The sequence below is a fragment of the Scomber japonicus genome, chromosome 6, assembly GCF_027409825.1.
Source record: "Scomber japonicus isolate fScoJap1 chromosome 6, fScoJap1.pri, whole genome shotgun sequence".
Classification (NCBI taxonomy): domain Eukaryota; kingdom Metazoa; phylum Chordata; class Actinopteri; order Scombriformes; family Scombridae; genus Scomber; species Scomber japonicus.
In genome coordinates, this window is record NC_070583.1 from 5,071,009 (window position 1) to 5,084,010 (window position 13,002).

At 40.5% G+C, this 13,002-nt stretch overlaps 1 protein-coding gene across 1 annotated transcript in view; it reads left to right on the forward strand.

The window, feature by feature from the left end:
- Positions 1-13,002, forward strand: part of bcas3 (BCAS3 microtubule associated cell migration factor) — a 359,279-nt gene that overhangs the window by 27,437 nt on the left and 318,840 nt on the right. The window contains exons 8-10 of the mRNA XM_053321422.1: positions 8,193-8,300; positions 8,406-8,482; positions 12,329-12,405. Coding sequence (XP_053177397.1) covers positions 8,193-8,300; positions 8,406-8,482; positions 12,329-12,405 — 262 coding nt within the window. The remainder of the gene's footprint in view (positions 1-8,192; positions 8,301-8,405; positions 8,483-12,328; positions 12,406-13,002) is intronic.

The window sequence follows — 13,002 nt, forward strand, 5'->3', positions numbered from 1 at the left end:
TATCCACTCTACTGCTGTCAAAAGATGAAGGAGTAAGCTGGATTTATGGACTGCATATACATAAATTCCCATGCTGATTTTGTATTTATTTTTTCTCATTGTTGCACAGCTTATTGTTGGGTGGTTTGTAATATTTTACCTTGTTTGTAGCCAGTACAGTCAAAATTATGTTTGTGTAATTTTGTTTGACATTGTGCTGCACTCTGCACTTTTAGGTATAATATGATGGTTTAATACTATAAACACTAAGAATGAATAAGAGCCTGTACACGCACATACAAACACACAAAAACACACACACACACACACACACACACACACACACACACACACACACACACACACACACACACACACACACACACACACACACACACACACACACACACACACAGGGGTAGTGTGTATCCAAAATGCTGGCCATTATATGTGCAGTATTAAACAGTTTAGGAAATGTATTTCTGGCAGCTCTGCAGGCATGGAGCTGTGGTTGAACTTTTTACCCTAATTACTTTCCTACTAATGCCTGAAGCTTGCCGGAATCATTGTGGCTCCCTACAGGCCCCCAGCAGGCTCTGATGTGGCTAGCGTTTGTTGTGCATGGGGGCGGCTGGTGCGAGCTGAGAATGAGAGGAGTGGGAGTTAAAAACAAAACAAATAACAGGAGGGAGTAGGGAAAAAATGCTCCAATACACTTTTTGATGGTTACTGTCTACCTTTTTTTTTTTTTTTTTTTTAAATCCCAGTTTCTGTTCTTTATACAGACATAGTGTAAACATTCCACAGTGGCACAGACTACCCCCAAAACTATCCAACACTAATAAATTCTCCATTACCCTAAACAGCATATGTTCTGTCCTTTCTATGATCCCACCCATGCTAATGAACCACACACGAACATACACATTTGTGCATAACAACACATCACACAGCTTACTGCCATTCAGCATTTTTAGTGTTGCCTACCACAGCGGTGGTTTCAATCTACAGTATAATCCTTATGTTTTTGTTCACATAGGTGATTGTTTTATGTTGTCTGTCCAAACCAACAATAGTTTGTATGCTGTCAAACATCGGCAGGCTTGCAGGGACAAATCCGGCCCAGATGAAAGTTTTGTATTTCATAGTTTACATTAAAACTTTTGCTTAATTTTTCAGAGATCTATTGTACATAATAAACAAAAGACAAGGTTCCTGTATCCCAATTACTGTTATATTACCTTGTTTATAATTTAATACTGCCCCCCCACATTAAAAGTATACTTGTGCCATGCTATTTGAACAGTGAATAGTGCTGAAATTAAGTCTAAGAGATTAAACTAATTCAAGTTTAATGTGTGAATTTTACAATCTTAGTCTTTGGAATAAGATACAGTACATTCAATCAACCCAAGACACTCTTGAATCTTGAATATAGCCAAACATTCTCTGTTTTTTGCATATTGCATGAGATCTTTAACCAATTGGAGTAAATATCCTTGTGACTAATATTTCATTTCAAAGCAATAAACAACTTAACATTTAACTCACAGGTGGAAATCAGAGTAATACATTGTTGATATTTGCATTTTTTGTTGCAGTGGACCGAGCGTGTGAGATATTTGGAGGCCTTTTGTACAGCCAAGTGCAAAATTGTGGGGAAAACATGTCGACTACTTGTTGAATGTTGGCATGAACGAATGGATATTGGCAACGCTAATCTTAAATTTCTGGTTTCAGTATTCAAAAGCCCATATCAGTTGATCCCCACTGGAAATACCATTCCTCAGAAGTTCAGCAGTCTCCAGTTGGAGCATCAGCTTTCTCTCTTTCAACATAGCCAGCCTCGACTTCCCAAACCAAGCTTGTATTTGTTTAGCATTTCCACAGCATGTAATTGTCGTTCGTATTTGGGGAGCTTGTAAAACCTTGCACCAGTCGGAAATGTGGTGACGTCCCTTCCTTGTAAATGAATTTATTTGCCTGCTTTTTAATTCCCCCTCAGGTCTCCATCTATGCTTTCCACAGCCACATGAAATCTTGTGGTTTTGATCCCCTGGTTTAGTTCACATTCATAAAAAGATGTGTGCAGATTCTCTCAGCCAGAGGGAAAGTGCTCATGGAATAAGCTCAGCATTGATGTGAAAATTAAAATAACAGATGTCAGCATGTTTCATCTAAGAGGAAGTACACAGACTAGATTGATGATAATGGCATGATAATAAGACACGCGCCATCTATAATGGTCCTTAATGACCATTGTAAACAGTTGCATATCTAAAATTAAGACTCACACATGGTTGTAAAAGTCACTTTAAACATTGTGTTGTAAAGGGAGGTTTTCCAAATCTGGTGCGGCACAGTGGCAAAGCAGCAGGACACAGAAATGACCCGAACAGCCAGAGCTTACTGTAGGGCCAAACCAAAGGGAGATGGATTCAGCAGGTGTGCTCTGCTAGGCTTAACAGCATAGCAATTAAGGATTAGAAAAATCCAATTTTGACTCGTTGAGAGCCCGAGGCAAGCCAAGTCATCACTGTGGGTGATCTCTTTTTCCATTAAAAGTGAAAGCTTACAGTACAGCTGGGTGGTGTTTAAAAATATTTGGATACCAGTTGCATTATGACGCCCAGGTTCTGGTACCAATACCACAAAAACACATTTCTTAGTATCTTACAGTGAAGAGTACACGCCTTTACTACAAAAACCATTGTAACCTCACTAGTGACAATGCTTTAGTGGTGACAGTGTCAGCCAGCTGGTCTCTCCACTGCTTTAGTCCAGACTAAACATCTCACTCATGGTCTCCATCCTGTCTTTTCCTCTAGGCTGAACAATAAGATTGACATTCTTGGTTTTGTCTTGTTAGCACAGACATGCGTATCCCAAGAAAATGACTCTAAACCACTGTGGTGATACCCCTGACTTTTCATCTGGCTCCACCAGCAGGTCAAAATTCCACTTTGTTCACTACATTCATTTCTGACCAAATACCTGCAAAGTGAATGACCCCCTCCCATCTTTTTAGTGCTAATTAGTAAATGTAAGGATGTGAGTTTGAACATGCTAAAACCTCAACATGTGTCATTTTCCAAATTTCTTTTCAATGAGGATCCATTTCATCAGAGAAAACCAAGAATCTGAACAAACATTCTGGGTCTGTTAGATTTTAATACATTCTATTCTAAAAGTACTTATGTTTGATATTCAGCTCAAGCTTGCAGTGTAAATAATACTTTCATTTTTATGTTGCAGTAGCACTTGTATTTAACAGAAGTTTAGTGTTTCTCTCTTGTGTCATTGTGTATTTGTAGCAGGCAGGGCCACTCCATCTCCTTAATTTCTGGAGTAGCTTCTTGTCCTATCAGAGGAAGTAAATGAGCCAAGCCTCCTTTCCTCCATCTCCCTCATTTTGTATCCTTTCAGACCCAAGGGCCAGTTTGAGTAATAGTAATTGACACATTGATCTAATAGGGCCATCATAATAGGCCTGTTACTGAGCTGGGGAATGGTGCTCGGCGTCACCTTAACATGTGCAAGGACTGACATCCCGCCATGATCCATAATGATAATTGTGATTTAGCCTTGCTTTCAACCTACGCCCCAACGTCCCCGGCATCAGGAAATCTTATTACATCTGACCCCGCATTGCCTCCATTAGAACTGGGTCATTTGTTAAAATACTGCAAAAGCAAAACAATTGAACCCTGTGCCATTTTGATTCTATAATAGCAGGTTATCATTGTCCCCTTGAATCAATTCCAGAGGCCCATTTTTCGGGATAGAGCTTTGAATTGGATTGATCGAACTCTGATAATGCTGAAATCGATGACGCAGCCGCCTGAAAGTAAATTATCGTCAAGTGAAATTTTTGTATTAATCTTAATGCCTGTGCTTTTGATTGGTAATGGTGGCAGCGCTCGCATCGTGAGGTCCTTTTTGAAATGTTGACCATCAGGCCTTTCTGCTAAGATGGAAAAATGAATCAGGGTTTGGGTCAAAACTTTTTTCCCCCTGTGGCACCTCTTTTATCTTCTGGAGGTAGAAACGTGCTCGCACTAACATCCGAGCACGTCACATAGACACATACAAGCCTGGGACAATGCCTAATTTCCTGTCCTGGCCTGAGAGATCTGGCGCCGTCGCAGTCCTGCTGCTGGCTTGGGAAGCATACAGTAGCTACAATCACCATGTAGATGTGTGACACAAGTACTCCCTGTGGGTTTAATTCATATATCAGTCATCAAGATGGTTGTTGGATATTATTGGAACGGTTATTTCATCTTCCAGGGTGTGTGTTCCTGTCTTTGTCTGCGTTAAGAAAAATAAATTGTGTGTCAAAGTGCCGCCTCTGATGTGAGCTAACTCTAGTGTTTGAGTGTCTGTGTTTGTTATGTGTGGTGATGCATTCTGATGGCTTCATCAGTCGGTGATTGATTCCTGTTTTTGCCCGCGGTGTCAGCTGCAGCTTAGATAGTTCTACATCAGCTCGGAGCAGTGGATTGTTGTCCAGCTGTGCACGGAGTTGTTAGACGGTGTTCCTAGGACTGTGTTGGAACCAGATTATTGTAGATGGGAAGTAAAGACTCACATGACCTGCTGTTTTCTGTAACTGCAGGTATGAAGAAGGATTACCAATATGGAACCGTATGGGTTATTAGATTTGTTATTGCTTTGGTGGTATGCATCTTTGTGTGCAATAAGAACTGACTTTCCTTAGTTTTGAAAAAACAAGTAGAGCTGATAGCAATATTTTTTTTTTTTCCATAACACTTTTAAATACTTAAAGCTGCATTCTTAAGTTTGTCTTCTTTCACTCTATGGTCTGACTTAACTATTAGCTTAGAGCACTGTCTGAATATTAACTACTATATTATAGATTCTCAAATTAGTGTATATTTGTTTGGTATAATTTTGACAAAAAATATGATTTTTACATATATAATTTTACTGTATATAATCAATTTAGAGATTCTGCACAAGTGTACCAAACTAGACGTAATGAGTTGGTCTTGACAGTTTTCGGGGAAGTATCACAGGCAAGAAAAGATAAAGAAATCCTGACTTAACCTTTTCTCTGAGTCCCAGAAATAGTTTCTCCTCAAACACTCTACCAAGAAGTTCTCTCCATTGTGATACTCAGTCAGCTGTATGTGGGATCTTCATTAACCTTACATACAGCTTGGCTTCCGCAAGCACCAGTGCAAAGACTCTAACATTGTTTGACATTTGATGTCATATCGAAAGAAAGGCTCAGTACTTGTAATGCATGGCAAACACTCCACAAATACACAAAGACCACGTCAAAACACCATGGAAACAAGGGTGGACAAAGTGAGGGGTGAAAGGAAGGGGAAGAAAAAGCTGGAAGGACAGGCTGGTTTCTCTGTCATCAGGTCCATTAAGAGCTTCCCCCACTAGCCTACTTAGGCCACATTCAAACTAACAAAAGCGCTGCGCCAAACACTCAGCCTCCTCATTCATTTCAATGAGGCTGCTGTATTGGTGGCAGCAGGGTGAGTGGGGAGTATTGCAGGTTTTGTCAATACAATGTTGATTGTGGGCTCAGATTTCTCCATAACGCCATGCAATAGCATTTTTCAACATAATGCATAAAAGGGCATTTGCTGTATGAGAGAGAGAGATCCATGGACTACAAACTTTGTCATCTTCACGCCTGGCCAGTTGATGTGTGAAGAAGGGGGAGCTTGGATTATTAGTTTTTCAGTAATAAATAACCTAAACTACACTGCTATGTTCACAGCTATACTGCTAACTTCATACTCTCTGCTCTGGTAGCCAGCCTCGCCATAACACATAACACATAACACATACATGCTTGCTCTCGCTATTGACTGCACACTTGCTATGTACACAACCTACACTATGCTTCTTATATGACACTATAGTAAGTTAATAAAGATTACACCAAAAATCACCCAAAACAGAACACTTGGTGCTGGACTCTGATATACTGATATATTCATCCAATCGCCCTAACCTAATGAATTATTAAAACCACACTTTTCTAACCACACACATTAGCCTTACAACAAATGAAAACCGGTCACTGGCGCTGGTGAGAACACACTGCAGAGGTATCACACAGATTTTTCCCTCTTCTTATCTGTAAGTGCTTCCAGGATTCTGACAATTTTGTAGCCACCAAGATGTCTTTGCTCCACTGTTTGCCTTTGAAACTTCACCCAGTGTCAGTGTTCTGAATCAGAGCAGCAGATCTCTTTCCACCATAAACACAAAAAGGAGCTACAGTAATGGTTGGAAGAGGCAGACCTTGATGCAGTAGAGTCGGTTAGTGGAACGAGGTGGGCTGCTGGGAATATTCAGCATGGCTGAGGTCATCTGTGTCTTGTAATGGATGTAAGGTCTTCCTATTATGAGCTTGTTATTTGAATAATGTTCAGATTTTTCCCTCTGACTTGGCAATAGATGCCCCCCTGCTTAATGTTGTTATTTCCTAATGGTGTCTTGCATTGTCTGTAATCTTCAGGAAGGGTTTTTCCTCATTAATCAAGTTGTCAAATCAGCCTAACCTTCCATCCCAACAGAAAGTTTACAATCAAAATGTAATCAATCCTATAGTGTATGAACGTGCAGGTATTGTCAGTTGTATCTTTTAATTAAGAATTCCATTTCATTCCAAATTTTGAGTCATTGTGTTTACAGACAGTTTACTTTGACCTCCTTTTATAACTTTAAGATCTAAGGCCAATGCCCCCTGTTTGTCCAAAAACTGTCCATGCCGAGACTAATGAATCATATAACTGCACTCAGTATGCACAAGCAGACTAAATAGACTGTTGAAAGCACTTAGTTCTATAGCTAAAGAAACTAAACTAACACCACATTTCACCCCTGTATCCTCAGCCAACACGGCACCACAGGCCTCACCAAGGGTGACATAGACTGGAAGACCGGTAGAAGCTTTCCTCTGAGAAAGAAGGAAGGGGCACAGGGGACAGGGTGATGGTGGTGAAGGGGGGGGGTCTTGCTTGATTAAGATTTATGTCTAAATGTTCCTTTGCCAGCAGCCGCTGCCTGCTGTCGGATAACCTCACTCACATAACCTTCTTCTTTGCTGTGTTGAGAGAAAGGCTTCTAGTAAATGTGTTGCATGACAAAGCCTTTCCCCTTTTGCCCTTCATTTTACTCATTTTCACTATGCGAACCCTCACAAAGGATAGGCCAGTGGGACACGGTGGAAACAAATACTGAATGAATTTTTGGGTGAGCTGCTGAGAGAAACACTGTAGAAGACGGCTTGATGTGTAGTTGTTTGGCAGCAGGCTCCATGTTCTCTTCCTACATATCCAGAGTTTATTTTGTCATGGTAGTGAACATTTGTTACCTGCCAAATTTTACAAAAAGATAGGAAGGCTTCATTTGCAAAAAAGTAATAACTAGCAAGGTCTGCGTTTGCTATGAACTTAGACAAATGTGACACCAGTTTGGCAAGATCCCAAAAGAAATCCTCCTGATCTATTGAAATATCTAGATGTCTTTTGAGGTTAGTTTTACAAGAACAGTTTTCCACCCCTCCCTGGTAAAACTGAAGAATCTGCTTTTCATATTGGTATTTACCCACTTTGGGGTTTTTGTGTTTTTCTGAATACCTCCCCATGTTCTGTATCTGATTTATCCAGCCATTCAAATAGGTCCTGTATAGTTGTCATTGATAACACCAACAACTGAGCCAATCAGGGCTTTGTACTTAGAAAAGACACAGAAAAACTGCTATGACCGTGACAATAACAATAGAAAATAATCACAAAAATGTGTCAAGAATGGATGAAATCCACACAGCTGTACACATTATAATGGTAACACATTGTAAGACGAGATAAATAACAATTGGTATATTTCTCTGATCTACCCTATAGATGTTAACTATTGGCATGTTGGATATGTCACTGCACGGGATAAAAAAGCTGATATCTCTGGTTCTGCTGCATATTTTAGTTCTTTTTGTATGTGTCTATTGTATGCCTGTATGTGATTATGACTAGTTTTGCAATGCTAAATCAGTGCAATACTTGGCAGCCCTGCAGCATGTCTTTTACTCAGACAAATTTCAAATGTCAATGTTGGCTGTCATTCTTTCAAAGTGTATAGGCCAACTGTCCTGTGGTCCACCTTGATCCATAATGTGACAGACAGACGGACTGACTGCATTTGTGTTTCTGTGTTTTCAGGACGAGTCCCCCTTACTGCTGTGCTGACCTGTACTCTCTACGGACAGGAGAAATGGTTAAATCAATTCAATTCAAGACGCCCATCTATGATCTACACTGCAGCAAACAGTACGTTGGACCAGCTAATCTCAAAAAAAAAAGAAGAAGAAAGAATTTTATGACACTGCGTGGTGATTTTGACTGTGCGGATTAACCACTCTCTCCTTCTTGCAGTATTCTTGTTGTCAGCCTACAAGAGAAGATTGCAGCATTTGACAGCTGCACTTTCACCAAGAAGTTCTTTGTTACAAGTAAGGATGTTAAACACTCGAGTTCAAGTACTTATAATGTTGGTGCTATAAGAAGTTTGAAGCCTTGATGTGGGAATCCTGATTTAACTCAACCCGAAAACTCTTCCAAACACATTCAGAAAGGTTTGGTTAAATATTTTGTTGCTGTAGGATAATCAGTGTTGGGCAAGTTACTTGAAAATTGTGATTAATTATTGATTACACATTATTCTTTTTCTAAAACTAGAAAATATTATGTTGTTTATTAGTTAGAAAAGCGACAAGTTATATTCCTTGTTACTTTCCTTTCCTTCAAAGTTGCCTTCAAACAACTCAAAGTCATCCACAGCCACATGCTGCAACTTCTGTATTAACAAACATAGAAATAGAAGATTTTTGTGGTCTAACTAGCAGGTAGGATACTGACCATCAAAAACAGTGATTGCACACAGCACTATAAAAGTCCCAAACTCACTTGCACAATCCACACACTCTCCAACTCTAAACTAAACTAGAGTCAGGTGACTCCTGAATGTACATGTACTTGTGGCTAATGCTAGCAACATGAGCTAAGAACACTCACCATGAGAATTAGGCAACATTTCTCCTCCTCCTCGCAACTGAACACAGGAATCACACGGATATCAAGCCTCCATTAATCCTAGTAAGACAGCAAACACATCAACCCCAATGTATAGAAATAACAGAGCATTATTGGGACGAGTAACTGTAATATAATTATTTCTACTATAATACTAATGATAATAATAATAATAATAACTTTATTTGTATAGCACCTGTCGTACAATGAATGAAGTTCAAAGTGCTCAGTAACTCAGTAACAATGCAGTAATACTACTGTTACTGAAAAAATGATATGATAATTATGTGAGGCAAAGTAGTGCGTTACTGCCCAACACTGCTGATAATACGTATTTGATGTGTTCCACATCTTTTTTGCAGAGGACATTTCCATTATCCCATTGTGTTCCTTCATCTGTGTTTATCCCTCGTTCATTTTTCTATCCTGCTTGCTAGTTCCTTTTATTAAATTGGTCTTTTTTTACAAATATGCCTTTATTTTATTGCCAGGGAAAAGATATAAAATGTCCAAGCAGTAATGCTAACAAACTGCACCATCATCATATATACATCAGTAACAACATGTTCAGCGAGTCTGCCACGCTGGCATCACACAACCAAACAAACACAAAGCAGATCATCACGTTTAATACAAGCAGCCACCGAACTCGCCGCGGTGCCGTTCTCTCAAGCTTTGTCTTGTAACTAAACTGCTTTTATCAAAACATGATGTGAGCTTCTCTTTTTGAAACTCAACACAGAAAAAAGCTGTTTACAACACAGCTCTTGCATCTTCTTGGCTGTACCTGTCATGTCTACTGAAGGAGGTTGTGAAAGAACCATGGAAAAGAACGGCCAGACTGTATTACAAGGCCGTTACTGTCCACTTAAGTCATTGACTGGAGTAAACTGACCTTACTGGCTGGCTTTAATGTGTCTCCTCTTTGTCTGCCTGCCTTCCCTATCAGTGTCTGGCCCACAGGAAACCAAACATGCTCAATAGTTATTAATCGTTTCTGAATGCAGGGGCCTCCTCTTCATAACGTTGTTTGGTCTGTTTGGGCAGTAAAAGCAGTAAACAAAGGGTCCTGTAATGTGCCGAGCTCTGCTTTGGATGAGCCCTTCTACCATTGTGTGTCAGCTTCTTGTCCGAGGACCTGATGGTAGACATGTCATGTTTTTATGAGCACTTAAGCCTTGGTCCCATGTTTATCTTCTTGCTTTGCATTCAAGTGGAGTGTGCTGTTAGCTTGGACTCAGTCTCTACCAGCAGAAGACATTCTTTCTTTTCTGTTCATCTTGATTTCACAGTCTTGTCTTGTTAGTCATACTAGCAACATGGCTGTAGGAATGGCAGTATCTGAGGCTGATATGTCAACCTCAACATGGATTGCCACAGAAGGTGAATCATTTGAACCCTTCAGTTTATCAACTGAATGTTCATCTAGCACTACCATGGGGTTGACATTTTTGACTTTTAGTGAAGTGTCCTGACAAATATTGAATTTACTGACTTGAAATTTGGTGCGTATATTCATGGTACGCAGAGGATGAATCCTAATGATGATTGAATTTTCATCCAGAGCACCCTGAGGTTGATATTTATTGTTTGAAGTTAAACTGCACCTATCTCATTTTGCCACTACTTTAGTAAAGGGGTGCCTCAACTTGCATTTGAATCCTGGTTGCGCTGTTCCAAGCTAATTTATATTTGTAATTTACCTTTAACCAAACGATATAAGAGAACTAAAACAACCTTGAGCCATAAAGCTTTATTTTAATGTACAGACAATGCAGTGACCTTTCAAATGTTCTTGACCTTTACAGCCGTGCGACTCTCGAGGCTGTGTTCATGCACAAAGATTGCTTTTGCTTTTGCTCATTTTGTGCTGTGGAACAGACTCTGAGAGGACTAGGAGTGTCAGACCTATACAATTGTAGGAGAACACACAATGTATATTGCAGGACTTTGATGTACAGATAATGAGGAAACATAGCAAAGAAAAATGGAAAGTTTAAACATGATATATCGGAAAGAGGATCATCTATTGCCACGCTCAAAAAGGTCTTTCAGGGTTCGGTCTTCAAAAGCCTGAACCCTGCTTTCAACTCCTTTGATTCCACCCATCATGTCTGTTTCCTCTCCCCACTCAGCCCCCTGCTCTCCACCCAGGATGTCAAACACATGTTATCTCACCGCCCGGGCTCCCTTCGGCCTTGGAGAGGCACAAAAGGCTTCTCTGGCGTTACCAGCAGCCCTTGTGGCTTACCTCAACCTCCCCCTCCTCCCCACCAGCCCCCTTCCCCAACACAGCACACTAAATTACTGTCTGCCTCCACCTCATCTGCTCCCTGAGCACTAAATTATTGTCAGCAAGCCATTTCCCCCACACTTCCACGCACTTACATTAGCTCACTGTGTGTGTGTGTGTGTGTGTGTGTGTGTGTGTGTGTGTGTGTGAGACCAGGGCCCTTGTTCTTGAACACAGCGGGTGTGATCATTATTGGATCAACATTTTGTTTCCCGTGTGTTTACACATAGTGGAAACAGGCAGACTGTCACTGTCTGTATCTGCTTGCATTTAAAGATATTTATGACAATATCAATCATCTCTCCAGTCTGTTTACAGGCACGTGTTTCTATCTCGCAGCACAAGCGTTAGACGCCCCTCTAGCTGGAGCTCAGTTTTGGTGTTAAATCATAGCAGTTCTTGTTTACCTTCACATCTGTTTGCGAGAGAGGAGAAAAACACATTCTTATAACATCCAAGGCGTTTATCTGTTTGTGAATGCACGGCTTTGTGTGTCATTTAGGATTATTGGTGGCTATTTTTATTTCTGCTGACAGCACAGCAGTTGTGTTTGCATGTAAACGTGTTTGTGTGCATTTGTGCCCCCACAGGGATTATTGTGTTGGTCAATCAGCAGAGGAGCCATCCTCAATTTATTGGGTACCACAGTCTCCATTAGGTCATACTGTGCGCACACAGACACACACACACATACACACACACACACACACACACACACACACATGTACAGACACGTCACCCTCATTAGACTCCCATTTATCTTCCCAAACACGAGATTCCCCACAAACACATTAATGGTTTAAGATAGTTTTAGACACTCTCCAGGGATGAGGTTTATGAAAATCCCCTGCATATGTGCTCTTTTTTTTCTGGCAAACTTTTCATGAGGTTATTTACCAAAATGTGTATGAATGTTTTTGTTTTTTCTCTCGATACTGCTCCTCTTAATATGACTGTCCTTGTGTCTTTTCAGGCTGCTATCCCTGTCCTGGCCCCAGCCTCAATCCAATTGCTTTAGGAAGCCGCTGGCTGGCCTATGCTGAGAACAAGGTAGTCGTACACACACACGCACACACACACACACACACACACACACACACACACACACACACACACACACACACACACACACACACATACAGACACTTATCCATTGCAGAAGTACCTTATCAGAACAGCGACATATTTACAATCCAAAAAATGCATTTTATCTATTTTCTGCTAATCTGTCTGGATAAACAACTCATTCCAAGAAGAGTCCACTAGAGATGATAACATTTTGAAAATCAACAGATGCACAGGAGTCCTCAGTTCTTTTTCCGCTTAATGGGATTGTTAAGTATTTACAACCCCCCCCCCCCCCCAGAATGTTCTATTGCACTCTCTGCAATACTTTTAATGTATAATAGTGTTTGGTGCTGGTCCACTCAAGTAATTGACAGGTGGGGCCACTGTTTGTGTGACTGCTTAAGGATTTCCAGAAATGACTAAATCTAGCTTTTGAACAGTGACAGTAATACAGGGACAAAGCTACCAAAGCTACTCAAATCAGTGCTGATTGGCTGTTTGGGTTGTGTATTGAGTTCTGCTAAATATGCAACCAATTTCCTTCCAAATAGAGAAGAGGGGAGCTTTTTGAATGTTTGA